General features: G+C 37.7%; 2 protein-coding genes across 4 annotated transcripts in view; one reads left to right on the forward strand and one right to left on the reverse strand.

Moving 5' to 3' along the window:
* CCDC18 (coiled-coil domain containing 18) overlaps positions 1 to 6,557 on the reverse strand; it is a 24,177-nt gene extending 17,620 nt beyond the window's left edge. The window contains exons 1-8 of one of the 3 annotated variants that reach the window (XM_056497496.1): positions 6,414 to 6,555; positions 6,087 to 6,231; positions 5,370 to 5,537; positions 4,321 to 4,430; positions 3,347 to 3,475; positions 1,704 to 1,800; positions 855 to 976; positions 153 to 462 (exon numbers count right to left, since the gene is read on the reverse strand). In XM_056497496.1, coding sequence (XP_056353471.1) covers positions 153 to 462; positions 855 to 976; positions 1,704 to 1,800; positions 3,347 to 3,475; positions 4,321 to 4,430; positions 5,370 to 5,537; positions 6,087 to 6,231; positions 6,414 to 6,553 — 1,221 coding nt within the window. In that variant the 5' untranslated portion in view covers positions 6,554 to 6,555. Of the gene's footprint in view, positions 1 to 152; positions 463 to 854; positions 977 to 1,703; positions 1,801 to 3,346; positions 3,476 to 4,320; positions 4,431 to 5,369; positions 5,538 to 6,086; positions 6,232 to 6,413 lie in introns of all 3 variants that reach the window. The other 2 variants (XM_056497495.1, XM_056497498.1) reach the window with 2 other exon arrangements.
* A 643-nt stretch (positions 6,558 to 7,200) lies between these two features.
* Positions 7,201 to 15,450, forward strand: TMED5 (transmembrane p24 trafficking protein 5). The gene is made up of 4 exons (XM_056497301.1): positions 7,201 to 7,473; positions 9,687 to 9,784; positions 10,448 to 10,631; positions 12,549 to 15,450. Exons 1-4 carry the CDS (start codon positions 7,294 to 7,296, stop codon positions 12,765 to 12,767), a joined length of 681 nt encoding a protein of 226 aa, XP_056353276.1. The 5' UTR covers positions 7,201 to 7,293; the 3' UTR covers positions 12,768 to 15,450.
* Positions 15,451 to 17,058: the final 1,608 nt, after the last annotated feature.

Below are 17,058 nucleotides of genomic sequence, written 5' to 3' on the forward strand. Positions count from 1 at the left end.
TGAAAAGTCAACCTTTTATTGCTTCACAGCATCCTTCATTCATGTGTTATACTGGCATATAAATTTTAAGACACATAATACCAGGATATTAAAAAAATCCTTAAAATTACTCAAAACATAATACACTGCTAAGACTATATCAGTTACTCTACCTCTTCAGATGTACTTAAAGACAACTGAGAAATAATGGTTTCTAGTATGTGGACCTCTTCCCTTGAATCTTCTATTTCTTGACAACATAATTTCAAGTCGTTTTGTTGCTGTGCAGTAAGTGCTCTCAGCTCTTCATTTTCACTTTTCAGAGCATTTTTCTCTTCAAGTACTACTTTTTTTTCAGAAAGTTCACTCTCAAGCTTGATGATTTTCTGATCAGACTGACTCAGCATTGATATAATTTCAGTGTTCTTTGCCTCTAGAGCTTTAATTTCTTCTTTTGTGTTGTGATTCTCTTTTTTTAATTGTCTAAAAAGACATTTAAAAGGTATTTTCATTACTAGTAGCAGAGACTGACTAAGGAGACTCAAGCTAATGTAAGGGTGTTCATACACTGCCAACGCTTGACAAAATGGCCTGAAGAACAACAATTAAGAAAGGTACACAGCAAACCAGAGCAGCCCTGGCCCTCAGGAGCAGCCAGAGACCCAGGGAATCAGTGCCCCAGAAGGCTTGGGGGGAACTTCTTCCTGGGAATGGGAGACAGCATGTGGGATTAAAATGTTTAAAAATACAGAAAACAAGTAGAAATGAATTGCTTTGAACTATATGATTTGAGCAGAACATTCACAGTGACAATTGCAACATGCAATTTCTTGTAAATTAACTGTGCAGAGAATTTTTAAAAGCCTTTGTGTTACCTTAGTTGCTCTTCTAAGATGTCTATATTCTTTCTATAGCTGATACACTTTTGATTCAACTTCTCATTTTCTTTTTCACAATTAATTAAACGTTCTCCCAAGATTACTTCTTCAGCTTTAGCCTTGAAAAGCAAATTTTTCATTATGGTACAGCAATTAACTAAGCTTCCATGGCCAAGAGGCTATTTTTAAAATAACATTATGAACACTATGCTCTTTCTAGTAAGTCAGTAGATAATACTGTTGCTCACTATTTTGAAGAGAAGGAGAGAGGCAAAGAAGTTTTCTTTTTCTGTCATTCAGGAAAAAATTAATATTTTAGGGCATATTTGTGGTTGGCAACCTTTTTCCACAAGAAAAGAACTCTAACAAAAAAAATCTCTATAAGAGCTAACTATATTTTCTCATTCCACAAGGAAGGGACAATTAACAATTCTGATCATCAAAACTTTGGGAGATGACTTCATTTTCATCTTAGCTCTTCTTCAGCACATATTTCATTGAACAGTTTATTCATATTGAGGAACAAGAGCTTTTAAAAGGATCTTATATTTTTAAAACGTCAACTTCCGAGCTGGAGAGCAGGAGACATAAGAAACAGCAGCTGTATAAGGATACTCCAAAGTATCTGCAGAGATCCAGACAGTGCAAAGATAGTGTAAAATTATTTAACTGAATTTATCACCACAAACAGTTGCTTACTCTGTCTCACCTCTTTTAGGACTTTGTCACCAACAACAATTGTGGAAACAACTGACTCACTGATGAACCTGTTGCTATTAGCTGCCTGGCCTATTGGAAGAAACATCACAACACCATGGCAAATACAAGAGAAGAAAAAACTCTCACCTTTTCTAATTTGTCAGTTATTTCTGCTTTTAACTTCGTGAAATTTCTTGTCAGCTCCTCCACATTCAACAAAGCTTCATTTCTTTGCTGTTGTGCTCTGCCAAGGAGAAGATGCAAACCAATTTTAAAACCCACAAACTTCATCCATTAATGTAACTATCTTGTCCAGTTACTAAAACACAACTACTACAGTAATTGCTCCAGGTACTTCCTTTCTTCTTCCAATTTTCCAAGCCCCAGATATCTCATGAGGCTCTGATCCAAAAAACAACTCAGACTCCCCACTGCTTCCCTCTATATCTCCACAGCACTGCCCTTTCTCCTGTCATTACTCATTAGGGCAGAATTTGGCAGAGTAATCTCAGCACAGCTCAGGTGTGTAGTCTGTTCAAGACAGCCAACATAGGCACACAAGAATTGCTGCTGCTGTCAGTAACACTTCTCTCTTCCACTAAGGGGGCTGGGGCAGTGCCTCATCTAAGTGCAGCCAGCCCTCAGATTGATGAGTCTCAGTCTGAGGACCAGTGCCCATTTGCAGATGGCAGAAATATTCAGAGAAGGACAGAAAAGCATTTCAGAACAACAAAATAGCATTATTCTAAAGCACTTCAGTTTGCCTGGGTAAAGAATAGTAAGTTGTTGCAATGATTAAAATAATGATTAAAAGTAAACCGTAATAATTGTTGATACTAACCATAACATCACACTTAACATCTGGCAGAAGCTCAGCTATTCTGACATATTTACAGAAATATTTACATTTACAACTAGTAACTAAGTACAGCTAGTTCCAACCCCACATGCTCTGAAGAACACCAATCATAAAGCAAAACATTTCTTCAACCAGCAGTGCAAGCCCCACAGTATTCCATGTTTTCTTGCCATAAGTAGGTTAGAGGTAATTTCATGGGTAGAGGCACAAGTCAAACAAAGAATTTCCACTTAAAAGGTTCAAGAAATGCTTTCCCAAGTCATTAATTCAGGTAATTTTTTGCCCCAGGTAATGCAATTAAACTAATAGGGAAGGTAGGGATCTTCTTATTTATTCCATCGCTTCTTTAAAATTATGTTTTGGAGGTGATAGGAGTGTTCATAGCAATGTCCAACAGACAAATTCCCTAACCCTCCTAGTGACAGAGCCACTAGGCTGAAGGAGGCAACAGGAAAGGGAAATGGGGATTGAGATGGAATTACAGCACCCTTTTCAACAGTATCATACAGACAGGTAAGATTAACATAAAAAAGTTTTCTTGATTAAGTTGTTCTTTTATAATTTTCCTCACACCAAGGAATACTGCTGAATACCAACGACTTAGCATACACTGCAGGTTCTTGCAAGACAAAGACAAAAATAATTCAGGAAAAATATTTTTCCACTGCAGTACATCCATTCTGAAGGAAAAAAACAGCTGACAAACTGGGCACTAGTGTGTACTATCAGCCTGCAACTAGCAGCTGATTTCAAGTTTTTAAACATGCCCAGTTAAATAATTAGTACCTTCCCACAGAATTTTCCCTTTTTTAAAAAATTACATCCTTAAAACAGAAAAGTAATTTGACTCCACAAAGAAAACAACTTCAAATGGAAATAAATACTTACAGTCTATTATTATATGTTCCATTTATTAAAACTAGTTAATTACCTCTTTCCTTGCTTGCTTTGTTCAATTAATTCAATTTTCAGATTTTTGTAGCTGTTTTGATATCTTTGCAAAATGTGTTCTCTTTCCATTGCTGTTTTCTGACTTTGATCTAGTCTATCTTCTGCATCTCTAGCAAACAAACAAAGCATAATAAAAAAAATGAACGTTTTGTAAAAAAAATAGATTTCTGTTATTCTTTAGTGCACACAATGTTCCAGAAATTCCTGTTCCAGACAAACAAGTTATAGCTCTCAAAACTAGGTTAGGATCACCCATAGTTTCCAGACTCCCCAGGAGTATGGAGTGGCGTCTAAGACTTTAATTGGTAAGGCACCAGGTGTCACAACTGCCAAGGACCCAGAGAGCTGACTGTCTGTCATGAGCTCTGATCATAGAAATCATATTTTCTCTGCCAAGAGGTGTGACTGAGAAAGAACACTAAAATATAAATTTAATATAAGTATTTTTATGTTTTTTGTGGCGACAGGCTACTGAAATATTAATTTAATATTCCACAGCATGAAGTTGCAAGGCAAGTTGACAACCAGTATGTCTTCCTGACATCTCTGAACAGCATTTATACCAGCTTTAATTGGCCATTTGCCTTGATTACTGTATCCATGAAGAAAGAATCCTTCGTGTTACAAAGAACACAGTTGTGTTCAGAAATAGGTATGCTTGTCACAAGAGAACGTATGTGGTCATGTAGCAAACAATCACTCTACCCAGTTGTAAGGGCACATTCCTATTCAGCACATACTATTTTACCAGTCTTAATTATTTTTTTCTCAGTTTGTTGAAGTACATTCAGCACAAACTAAACCACTTCCCTCCTCCTATAAATGGCTTCGAAATTAAAGTTTCAGACCCCAGATCACATGACCCACACAGCACCAGAAATTATGTCATCCCTAAAAAGAGATTGGACTAGCAGGAAGACAACAATAAAATACTGATTTAAAAGTACACATTACTTCAGAATCTTATCTTGAGCTGAAACTTCTGCTTCCAAATTTACAATCTGTTCTTTCAGCTTCGGAATGCTGACTAAGTGTGTAGCTAAAGCGGCCTCAAGATATGAAATCTGAAATACAAACGTATTTGGGGTTTCATTAAAATTTGCATATATACAGGTGAGAAACAGAGGAACAATCTGCTTACTGAATGACAGTGCCCTTAACCCTACTGTAAATTATGTTTGTTCATCTACAGCACCCGAACTCCAATTTTCTGCTCATTTAACATTCCTTCCAGTTCCAGTATGATATTCTGTCTAGCAAAATTATTTCTGTATAGGTTGATCTTCTCTCACTTTTCCCCAGAAGTTTATATCCAACTATTTCTTCTTTCAGTGCCAGGCAGTCCAACATTTTGTTTATCTATTTATTTGTCCTGTTTGGGAGATAACATTTCTAAACAAAAACCACAAAGCATAGCTATGTTTTATGAATATTATATATAAATCAAATAAAAGAACATAGTTGTCCTGAAACAAACCTATACAGACAAATGTACACTAGATCAGTAATGATTTATTAGATACAATATTCCTTTCTAACTCATCTTTACTTTTTTTAAAACAGCAATATTAAAGCAACCTGAGAGATCAACTATTTTCATTTCCTAGACTGCTGTGACTGCAGTGACAAATGACTACTGTGCCATTATTGTTCCCATTAATGTCTCAGACACATGAATTCACAGTCCTAAATGCATTACTGAACTATTTTCTTTCACAGTGTATTTTTCATCCTGTGGCTTACTGTCTTTAGACTAAACTTTGGAACATAAGTAGATGGAATTAATAATTAATATAGTTGTTTGTCGACAGAGAAATAGATTCCAAACTATTCCATCCAAGATTAATATTGATTATTAAATATGTACCAAATATTAAACCTACACAGATTAAGATAAGACAAAACCCAGCACATTCTGATTGGGATTCTAAACTCAAAAATCATGGTCACTGGGTGTCTTGGGCTTTGTGTTTCTCTTTGATGAATACACTAAAGATACATACTTTTGTTTTTGACTGCATCAATTCAAAGTTCATTGTTTCCACTCTGTCCTTTAGGTAGTGATTCTGAGAAGTCAAAGATACATTTTGCTCATGAAGGGCATCCAACTTCTCTTGAAGATGTTCGTTTTCTTCCACAGTTTTATCCAAAGTTGTGGATACCGAGTAAGACTAGATATAAAAATACATTTGTTTATGTATACAGATACTTACATAAAAATACATCATAGAATCAAAAGCAGTTTGGGTTGAAATGGAACTTTAAAGGTCCTTTACTCCAACCCCCTACAATAAGCAAGGACAACCTTGCAGAGGCAGAGAACTTGCTCAGAGCCATGACCAACCTGACCTCGAATGTTTGCTTGGATGGGGGATCTACCACAGCGACCCTGTTCCTATGCTGCACCACCCCCATCAGTAACACACCTATTACATCTAATCTAGACCAGTTGAACAGTCATTACCCCTTGTCCTACCACAACAGGACCTGCTAAAAACTTTGTCCCCATCTTCCTTACAATCCTCAAGTACTGAAAGGAGAGAGCGAAACTTCCAGAAGAAATGTACTCACGTGATACTATGTTTAAGAATGCTTACTTGATAGCATTGTCTGATGCTACAGTGTATCTACTCCAAGCCCAGCAGCCAAAAATGTTAAAAAAAATAGCAAAGAACAGAAAGCTAAAGTAATAAAAAGAAGTAACAACGAGAAATATTTACTTTGGATTTTCTTTGAAAATCCTGGTGAGATGTCCTACCATAACTCTTCTTACAGCCGGAAAAGCCTTGACAATTGTAATTTGGCTGTGCAAAGTCCTCCCGAGGGACGTCTATCACCTCATCGAAGCAGTAGCTGTAATGTTCACTTGTATCAGTGTTTGAAGGGAGAGAAAAAAGTCATTATTCCTTTTTTCTTTATTAGGTTGCTCCTAAAGACTATTCAAACAAAAAGCACAAAAGGAGCTAACTGCAGTAATGCATCACACAAAATACGACAGAGTCACACTACAAGAGGCAGGAGGGTCTGATTCCCAGACACACTCGTACCTGCAAAGCGCTTTCTCTACAGTCTGGAGGTTTTTTTCGGTTCTTCTCAGCTGATTCTGTAGTGACTGTACATTCGGGAGCAGATCATCGTCAGCACTGCTTTTAGAGCAAGTCCACACGCTACATTCCATTGGTAACATGCACAGGGCTAAAGAAATATTGAACATTAAAACACTGTTAAACAGGCATGAAAACTATTTGCAAAATTTAAAAAGAAAGGAGAAAAAATACAATAAAAATCTGAATTTCAAACACTACTCCTTCCTATGTTCACTAGCTAAGTTACAAATTGTCTCTTTTATGAGGAGTTCTGTATGCATTCATGAAGTACAGTACATATATGAAAACTGGAAAAGCCTGCTATACATTCTTTGTATAAAAAATCTGTCACGCAGCGCATCTCAGAGATCTGGCAGTGCCGGGCACTTGCCGGGGAGCCCGAGAAGAGAACGGCGCAAAACTTGCCTCGCTGACCGTGACCAGCGCAACGAGAGACGACAGCAGACCGGCCCCGGGCGGACGGGCAGCCAGGGGCCCGGGCTGGCGGAGAGCTGCGGCACGGGGCGCTGCCGGCCGTCCCTCAGCTCCGAGCGGGTCGGTGCCGTTCCGATGCCGGTGGCGGAGCCTCCCCGCTCCCGCCGCGCTCGAACCGCGCGGCGCCCTCACGGCGCAGGCGCGGCCCCGCCGCCGGCGCGCTGGAGGCGGGAGCGGGGCGAGCAGCCGCGGTGCACTGTGGGTAGGCGGGGCGCGGCGCTGCCGGGGCGATGATTGGCGCGGCGGTGCGGAGGGGGCGGGGCGATACAGGCCCCGCCCCACCCCGGGCGCCCCGCCCCTCGGTGCGTGCGCGCGCGGGGGCTCCGCGCTCCGAGGCGCTGCCGCGATGGGGCCGCGGCTGCTGCTGGTGCCGCTCGGGTGCCTCGCGCTGCTGCTGCCGCCGCCCCGCGCCGCCGAGTTCAGCCCCTCCCTGGACAGCGACTTCACGTTCACGCTGCCCGCCGGCCGCAAGGAGTGCTTCTACCAGCCCATGCGCAAGGAGGCCTCGCTGGAGCTCGAGTACCAGGTCGGGCAGGGCGGGAGGGGGCGTCTCCGCGCGGGGTGTCCCGAGGGGAGCTGAGGTCCCGCATCCGCCGTGCCGGCGGCGCTGCCGTGTCCGGGCCGTGTGCCCGGCCCCGCTGCCTGCAGCTCGCTCCCGCTGCCCGCAGCTCGCTCCCGCCTTCCTGAGGCCGCAGCCTCAGCCCTGAGGGGCAGCGCCTGCCCAGGGACGCGGTGCCTGCTCCGAGCCCGAGCTCTGCCCGCAGAGACACGCTGCAATTGTACACTGGTAGAAGTTCTGCCTTCGGGAGTTCGAAATTAACTTACCGGCCCTTTCAATTATTCTAATAAGTTCTTTTGGTGGTTTGGGGGAGTTTTTTGTTTCTACTTTAGAAGAGCTCAAGTCGCCATCCTTCAAAAGAGCAGAATGTAGAGAGTTCATGGCTGTGACCTTGTGTTGTAGCTCTAAAGCATAAAGAATGTTGTGCTGATGCACAGAGCCCGTACTTGCCTATCTTTGTGCTGATATTAAACACCTTTCATCTCAATGACGAAACTTTTACAGTAACAGCCCAGTTTAACAGACTATCATTAAAATTTTGGTGTCCTTAAGAAGAGTCGAGTTTCCCACAGATGTCTGGAATAGATTTCGATCTCAGGCTATTTTTCCTCCTTAAAATGAAGACTTTTCTCCAGTAAAAGTGGTACAGTGAGGGAAGATGCACTGAGTATCTTCCCAGTCTATTACTGTGCATCGAAGGGATGCAGGATCTGTCTCTCTTCCCCCTCCACCTATTTTTCCCATCTGTTTCCCAACTAAAAAACAAAGCTGAAATTCGTGGTTTTTTCTGATTTCTAATACTGCTACATGCAGATCTGAACAAGAATGAAAGAGAGGTGTTCAAGCTTTTTTTAGAAAAAAAAGAGCCCTGTCTAAGCCAAACAGAAATTTATTTGGCACAGAGTAGGATTTTTGTTTGATCATAAGCTAAATAAAGACATTCTTTTAGAAATGACTTGTGTGTGTAACTTTATGTACATAACTTATTTCTACTCAGGCATAAATTTCTTAGCACTACTGTGTACAAGTAATGATTTGGTTTTCTATTTGAGTGTGTAGCAAAGGAATTCTGTACATAGCTGCAAATAGATTTATTTTGTTCTTAATTATGTTAGTGGGTAAAGCATAAGAATATTTAAGATAGGATGCAGATCATTCTCCAATGACATAAGGTAAACACTTAGGTTCTAAACACTAAAGGTTCTTTTCCGGGTGTTTAGACTGGTGTATAGCCCTAAAGATATGTCAGTATGTAAATTTTGCTCTCCTTTTCAGCAGGAGCAGTCTGCTATACTCAAAAAGCTCACTGGAAAATAAGCAAACAAAAAATACTTAAGTAATGTCATAAAAATGATCCCTCTCCACCCCCTTATGCAATTACTACCTTCCCTATAAAGAATTTCTACTACACTGTAGGTGTGGTGATACAACTGTAGCTACAGTCCAGTACAGTATGTTACACAGCTAAAGCAGCACAGCTTTGTAATGCTGTAGACACTCCCTGAGAATTTAGGAAGATAAACGCCTTCAATTCCTTCTACCTTTGGGAAAAGAGAATGCCCTGGCAGAATTCAGACCTTAAATGTGCATCAAAAGGTGAGAAGATCTTGTGGTACAGCTTTGATTGGCATAAGAGATTTGGTCCTGTCTTCAGCACTGTTAATTCACCTAACAAAGAGAGATTAGGGGTGACAGCACATAGTGTACAAATATGTGTAACATGTATATACAGAAAAGTGACTTGTTAGAACAATTCTGCCACTGAAATGGGAGTAGTGCATGTACTTCCCAATCAGTGACATCAGCCATAGAAATGCCAGATTTAGCTGTCTCTTGTTGGTATTTTTACAGGTTCTCTAACCCTGCCTGTCAATAAAACTGCACCCATTCTTAAAAGTAGTTAGGGAGCAGTATATAAGCCAATACAAGCCCAGCCTGGCAGGTTTAGATTGCATTTAATTTAAAATTCTGAAATTGCTAAAATGGTTTTAGGTTGTACCATTTTTTCATCTGTTTCCAGTTCATTTGGTGTCAGCTCATCCAGACAGATTAATCTTTCAGATTCTTTATTCATCTATTTCCTTACCTAAAAACGTTTGCCTTTCCTAAAAATGTTGCTGTCAGTGATGCAATCAGGAATTCTGTTGATCAGAGGTTGGTTATTTTTGTTTGTTTCACAGGTTCTGGATGGAGCAGGATTAGATGTTGATTTTCATCTGCTGTCCCCGAAAGGTGAAACTCTAGTTTTTGATGAAAGAAAATCAGATGGAGTTCATACGTAAGTTTAGAATCTTCAAATTCAGAAGTGTTACATAAAGAACTTTTCTGGTTTCTTTAGCAAATACAATTAAATGAAGTACTGAAGTAAATTGAGTACTTTTTATTCCTAAGTATTACAAAAGACTTTCTAATAGAACAGTTTGAAAATACAAATTTTCCTTTTATAAACACTGAATGCTTTTTACATTAATTGTACCATGAAGTGAAGGGTATTTTTGTTTTAATGATAACTGTTAATGTTCAGTGGATAAAAATAATTATGATGGAGTTAAAAAAGGTCTCCATGTCTAATATCAAAAGATTATGTGAAATAAGATAAAAAGTACCCTATTTTTCCAGTCCTTTTTTCAAAAAATGTAATATTTGCTGTAATTTTACTGTACAGCATAAGAATTCTGCTTATTGTGCCTTTTGTTTTATTATTAGCAATGATTCAAAATCCCTGAAAAAAAATGAAAGCAAGCTGCTGTCTTCATAATTTTGAACATTTGGAGTTAGTGGGATTGTGTCTTTAGAAATCTTATTTTTATACAAAAAGAAGATTTGGTTATTTCCAAGTGTACAACTGTCAGTCTTAAACGGAAATGTGTGCTTATCAAAACAGATTTTTTGAGAACCAGCACAGAAAGTGTAGTTAATCATGTTTTGCTTATATACACAGGGTGGAAACAGAAGATGGGGATTACATGTTCTGCTTTGACAACACATTTAGTACCATTTCTGAAAAGGTGATTTTCTTTGAATTGATCCTGGACAATATGGGAGAAGATGGTCAAGATGACGAAGATTGGAAGAAGTATGTTACAGGCACAGATCTCCTAGACATGAAATTGGAAGATATTCTGGTTAGTATGTGATCTTTTATTCTATTCAATGTAAGAGCATTTGGAAGAAAACTCAATGTCATGTAGCCATTCTGCCTTGTTCTGTTGCGTCATGCTGGAATGTATTCCAGTTCCATATATTGCTTTTATTAATACAGGAAGTCTATATGGATCTCTTATACACAGAAATTTGGAGATCTTTTCAGAATAGGCCCTTCCTCAGCAAGAAGAAACCGCCTAGCTCTCAGTCACTTGGTTTCCAATTCAGCTTCTTTTCTTCCTACTGCTAAAATGAGACATTCTTCCCTAGCAGCAATGAAGTGAATACTTTGAGCATTAAAGTATTATTTATCACCAATGATGTAGCTGGAATCACTACATAATTTTTATCGATGTTTAAAGATAAGGTACTGTGTTAGCCTCTTCATTACATCTTCCAGAAGTATGGATTACTGTTTCTATCTTCAGTAGATTAGATATAACTATATTAGGTTTTCTGCCCCCAAATTTTATTACATCTTTTCAAACTGAGAAACAGAATGAGAGTTAATTTGCATAAACTACAGGTTCATCTTTGCAGACATGGAGTGGTTCTGTTTGTTTAAACTGTATGCTGAGCCTGTTTGATACAGGATTCAGATTACTGCTGAGTCAAACCTCTTATTCCCTTTATGATCATTAAATATTGAGATTACTGTAGAAGCAACGGATTGCTTGGTGCTCCAATACCATGGTTCTTAATGCTTGGTAGGATGCAGTAAGCTATTGCTTGCTTGATCATAGCTACAGACAATAGGTATCTTAAAAAAAAAAAGACCCAAAACCCCAATATCTGCACACACTTACTGAATATATCATGTAGAAAATAGTGTGTTAATTATTGCCGTAAACATAATGCAGATTTTTAAATAACAAAATCAACAATGTTTAAAATATTTTATAGGTGTATAGCATACTTTTAAATAATAATAAAACCAAATACTGAATCTGAAAATCTGACTAGATCTTTAAAATTGGCAATGAAGACACTTAGGAAAAAAAGCAAAATTTATATGTGAAGTTGTGAAGAAAATCCCACTCATACTTAATCAGAAAAAATACTTCAAGGGATTTCAATAGATACTTGTTTACATACTGATATCTCTTCCAAAAGAAAAAAATGCAGAACTTAGCTTTGAGAACCTTGAAAATCATATAAAGTAGGTAGATTTTGTGAAGTTAAAATTAGTGTTTGATCCTATTGTTTACTTAGCCAAGTATTACTTTCCTTGTAAGCTCTATGAGTAGTAACATAAGCACTCAGTAGTTTAATTCCTTAATGAGAACACATTTTCTGGCAAAAATAAGGAATTCTGTCTTATGTTTAAAGCCCTTGCGTGGTGTTCATTTTCCTTATTGTGTAACAATGAACTTTGTCATCATAAACTTATTTCACTCCCCAGAATAGGTATTTTGAAATATTTAACAAAAATATGAAACAGATAAAATGTTACTGCTACTTTTATTTTGCTACAGATATAGCCCTAATAGTAGTTTCCATTAAAAATCTCCCTGATTTTATTATAGAGCAGAAAAAACTCTACAATTGCTTGCTACTCCGTAATTTGTTTTGAGACTATTTCTGTTAATTCACTAGTTTTTATTTGTCCAAATAGGTTTGATTTCCCTCTTACGTCCCTACCTATAAAAGAGAAAAAACAAAATTACTACAGAACACTAATGCTTCATTAATTACATCTTTTTAGGTGATACACAATAAACAGACTAGACAAATTAATGAAAACTATGATGATATGTGTATTTTAAAATGAAATTAACTCTGTCAAGAAATTAAATTACAGGTGGTAATACAGTATTCATAATTGTGTATGTGCTGCAAGCTGTGCACTTAATTCAGGTGGGTTTTTTTCCTAAAAATACTCTTTTGTTACTTACCAGGAATCCATCAACAGTGTCAAAGCCAGATTAAGCAAAAGTGTCCAGATTCAGACCCTGCTCAGAGCATTTGAGGCTCGTGACCGAAACATACAAGAAAGCAACTTTGACAGAGTGAATTTCTGGTCCATGGTCAACTTGGGAGTAATGGTGGTGGTATCAGCTGTTCAGGTTTACATGTTGAAAAGTCTCTTTGAAGATAAGAGGAAAAGTAGAACTTAATATTCATTAGTGTTCATATTATGATCGTAACAGTATAACAGGTATGGGGGAGAAGGGGAGCAATAAACTAAAGAAAATAAAGACCTTTCAGATTCTTTTGAACGGACAGTAAAAATCAGGTTTGCAATTCATGTTGGGCTTTTTGGATGTGATAGTGCTGGTTGTGTTTGTGGGTTTACTGTTGTTTTTTTGTGGTGGGTTGTTGGGTTTTTTTTTAATGAACATAATGCCTCCTCCCAAGCTCTCCCATTTTTCCAAATGCTACTATTTTTTTGTACTTGTAGGATTTATTAATGATTGTTAATGCCTACTTTATGCATAGCCCACTTGGTGCATATGCAAAGTAATGTTAACATAACTGTCATTTTCTTAATTTTCACATAAAAGTTCAAGTAGTAACTTAGACATTGGTTTAGGTGCTGTTAAATACTGATTAAATTTACATGTGCCTAAGTCTACAGGATTAGTAGTTACTGTCACTTTTCTTCAAAATTACATGTTTTTAAAAATCCTCAGTTTTTGTTTCTTTGGCATCATGGAGAAACACTGGGCTAACTATGTAAGAACAAGAGATCTCTTTTTATAACAGATTACTAATATCAGCACTTTAAAAAAAGCACCATCAATGTGAAATTGAGGCAGTTTTGAAAAAACAGTTGGAGCAAATAGGTACAATTCATGTTCATAAATCCTTTTGTCCTGTAGTTGCACAATTGTATTTTCCTTTTTGGCTGTTACATGAGACAAGTGACTATATGGTATACAAACAAATACAGGCACACTTTGAAGTATGATTTACAAAATCTTAGTTACTGTAACCTCATGTAATAGATAATTTTTTAAAAAGTAATTTCTCATGTTTCTTCCTTTTAATAAAGGCAGGGGGTGTCATGATATGCCAAAACAAACTTTGATTGCTGTAGTCTCAAAATCCCTCTTATTTTCCACTTTATTTTTATTACAAGTATGACTAACAGTCATAACAGTCAGGTGAATTACACGGGCATATAAAACCAAAGCTGTTGACCTAAACTTTCCCTTTTTGCTCACCCTCACAAGTCTTTTGGCTATATAAGTACATTCTTCATATAACCCATGTTTCTGTACCTAGCTGTTCATCTGAATAAGGCACAAATCACAGAAGCAGTAAGTTGTATGATCAACTGACTATGTAGTAGCAATAAGGCAAAGCTTATACCAAGTCAGAAATTCATAATATCTAGATGAAGTGGCTTTTAACAGTAAAGTGAGGGATAGTTTTTGCCAAAACCCCTGGTGTGTTAGAATTAACTTTTTTCAGTAGTTTCAAGTTGGTAATTTTTACAGTGTGCCAAGTCATTGGAATTTCTTGTATAAATATGTTAACTACGTTTCATTGTATGAGTTTTTTTTTAAATTTTATTAAAAACACTTCTTAAAAAAGTGTTTTAAGAAGAGTATATGTAGTAGTATTGTGCCTGTTGTGGGGTCATCTGTATGAACGGCAGAGTTGCAACTTTAAGACTTTTTGTTTTATTGTTTTATGAATAAAAACAGAGTCAATAGGTGCATTGAAGAAATACGTTGTTCAAAAGAAACAGATACTAGCAAGGGCTACAGACATAGAAACAGCACTTGAGCTTCAACTTCAGACAAGAGGACCTAGCAATAATATTTCTAAATAGTTTTTATAAGCAAAAGTACTATTATTATTATTACAGAACTTGTTAAGAGTGGGCTCTAAAGGCTTTTGAGCTACTTCATCTTTCTGCAAAGCTGTGTCCAAAATAAGACTATACCCCTTTAAGGTTTTGTGTATCTTACTTCTATATGATGCTTTCTATTCTAAACTGCCTGGAGGTAGAAAGTTTATTTCTATGACAAGAACAATGCCTAGGAAAAAACAATTCTTTCAGCTAGAGTAGCAAATAATGTTTTCCTGCCATTTCCCTGTCCCTCTCCCAGTAGCACTATACCATGTTGTTACCTTTGCTTGCATCACCATGTGTGATGCTCCAAACCATCTGCAAAATGCTGAACCAGCTCTGGGAAGCTGTGACTAAGACGTCTACCTCTGCTCTCCAAGCTACTAGAATTGAGATTTCAGCTTAGAACTCCCAACAGATAAGCTCTGCCAAGTTTTCCAAGGGCACCTTAAGGGATTGGGTTTCCCAGCTGCTCTGCTGTGCCTCTCCATAGTTACACATCAGTGGCAAAACCATTTGGTGTCCCAGTTTAACCTGCTACTGGATGCAGCCTGTTCCGATCAAAGATGCAGGACTGCTGCAGTTCAATGTCTCCTGTTACAAGCAGCGATCTCTGGGAGAAGGAAAACACAATGATCAGCAGCAGAATTCATCTGGAAGAAATTCCTGGTTTGCAGCTAAGAGCTCTGACTGTATTTGCTCTTCATTCAAGGTCCACTAGAGAAAATGAAAGCAGGAATAAGTAGAAAGGTTCATTGACTTTGGCAGCTGGAATATGTTTATGATAGGTGAAGGATTTGGTATTCAAACTTGCAGTTAAGTAACATTGTACTTGGAATTTGAAGAGTAGATTGCTTTTGACTGTATAAAATTTACAAAGGAGAATATAAATTACATTTTTTCTTAATGGACTTTTTATTCAGAATTAAATGTTTTAAAACTTGCAGATGTTGAATAATTATGCAAAACTGATTTTCAATAAATCAAATTTAAACCTGTGTTTGTGTTGTTTTGTAATGAAGAATACTATGAATGCTGCAAAAGATCAAGAATGCTAAGCTAACAGGAAATTTGGTTTTAGTAATGCAGCTTTTTCATTTCTTCTTCATGCAGTGTTCAAATTCTGTTCTTATTCACTGTAAATATCAACTTCAGCAGTGCAAATAATTTAAGATTTACACAGGTGTCAGATCAGAATGACACCAACCTCTGGTCTAAGAGAAAGTATTCAACATATTTAACTGTATTTAAGCAGCAAACATCAACAGGAAATAGTACCACAATCTCAAGCTCACAATTAAGAATCTTATAAATTACTACTAGTTATTCATGTGTAATACTTTTGCATTATTCATAAAATAATACTCAAGATCCTGAGACTAGAGCTCAAAATATTGGAGCATTTTTTCAGGTAATTGAGTAATACATGACAAATCCAAGCTTGTTTATCATTTCATAAGAGTCCTCAGACACGCAGGCCTGTCCGGAAGCCTGCAAACCACATTGTTCAAGTAATGAAATAGGAACTTCCTTTGTGCTGTGTTTTGAATCAACCAAATAGATCATGAAATGCTATGGTACAATGTTATGTTGTCAGATAGGGCAATTAGTGGTAGAAGGAACAGTGATTTGACTTGAAAAAGCACGTGAGCAGTAAAAACTCTCAAGAGCTATTTTTGGACAGACATGAGAAATACCTGCAAAAGTCTCCTTTCCTGATCTCTCCTATGAAAAATGACACCTTCTGCCTTCACTTCTGTACAACACAACACAGCCTTGTGCCTCAGACTGGCACATTGATTTTCGTGCTTAGCAGTGCAGCATGGCCTTGTTTAACTCCATGTGTTTGTCAGGGTGCAGCACCATCCTCATTCCATGACCACGTGGTACACTGTTAAGACCGCATTTTAAAGATTTTACTCCATTAGTCATAGCAATTACTCTTTTTTCTCCTGGAGTTTTGGGGTTTTTAAAATATTTATATGGCAATCTGTTCTTAAGATTCATTATCCCCAAAATTTAATGAAGACAGCCTGAAACTAGGAAGACTGAGCTGTATCTGGTATCTTTAAAAACCTAACAGTTCCCTTCCTGTGTTTCAAAGAACAATTCTCAAGACTTTCATTTGAGAACTTAGCAACTTGTGTTGTAGACAGGAAACACAGATCTCTTAGTTACTGCTAAGAAACAGCTTCTGTTTAGCCCTTCCTTTTCCATGCTTTCTTCCAGTAGTACTCTCTCACAGAAATTCACTACTCATACAGGAGGAATGCTGTATAAATAGTGAGGTACAGAGGTGAGTAAGCATAATTTACACAAATCACTACAGAATTTAAAAATGCAATCAAAAGCTACACAGCTTACTATTTTCAAAACTGATAATTCACATGATTGTTGATTTTATCAAAGAAAATAGTAATAAAATAATGAAAAACAACTTAGAAGTAGTAGTAAGCTACTAAGAAGTAGTAAGCTGCTGAAGTTGCACCAGAAGCATCTGAGTTACACCTCATGCTACCTGGTGCTATAGCTGACAACAGTTAATGAGACTTGGAACCCACAGACAAACTCCTTTCTTCCCTTGGTGCCCAAGTTTCTGGAAACGA

The sequence above is a fragment of the Oenanthe melanoleuca genome, chromosome 8 (assembly GCF_029582105.1).
Source record: "Oenanthe melanoleuca isolate GR-GAL-2019-014 chromosome 8, OMel1.0, whole genome shotgun sequence".
NCBI classification, from domain to species: Eukaryota; Metazoa; Chordata; class Aves; order Passeriformes; family Muscicapidae; genus Oenanthe; species Oenanthe melanoleuca.

Coding starts and splice junctions, on each gene's coding strand:
- TMED5 (XM_056497301.1), top strand. CDS start 7,294: ATGGGGCCGCGGCTGCTGCTGGTGCCGCTCGGGTGCCTCGCGCTGCTG. Junction 7,474..9,686: donor CGCTGGAGCTCGAGTACCAG/GTCGGGCAGGGC, acceptor TTTGTTTCACAG/GTTCTGGATGGAGCAGGATT. Junction 10,632..12,548: donor TGAAATTGGAAGATATTCTG/GTTAGTATGTGA, acceptor GTTACTTACCAG/GAATCCATCAACAGTGTCAA.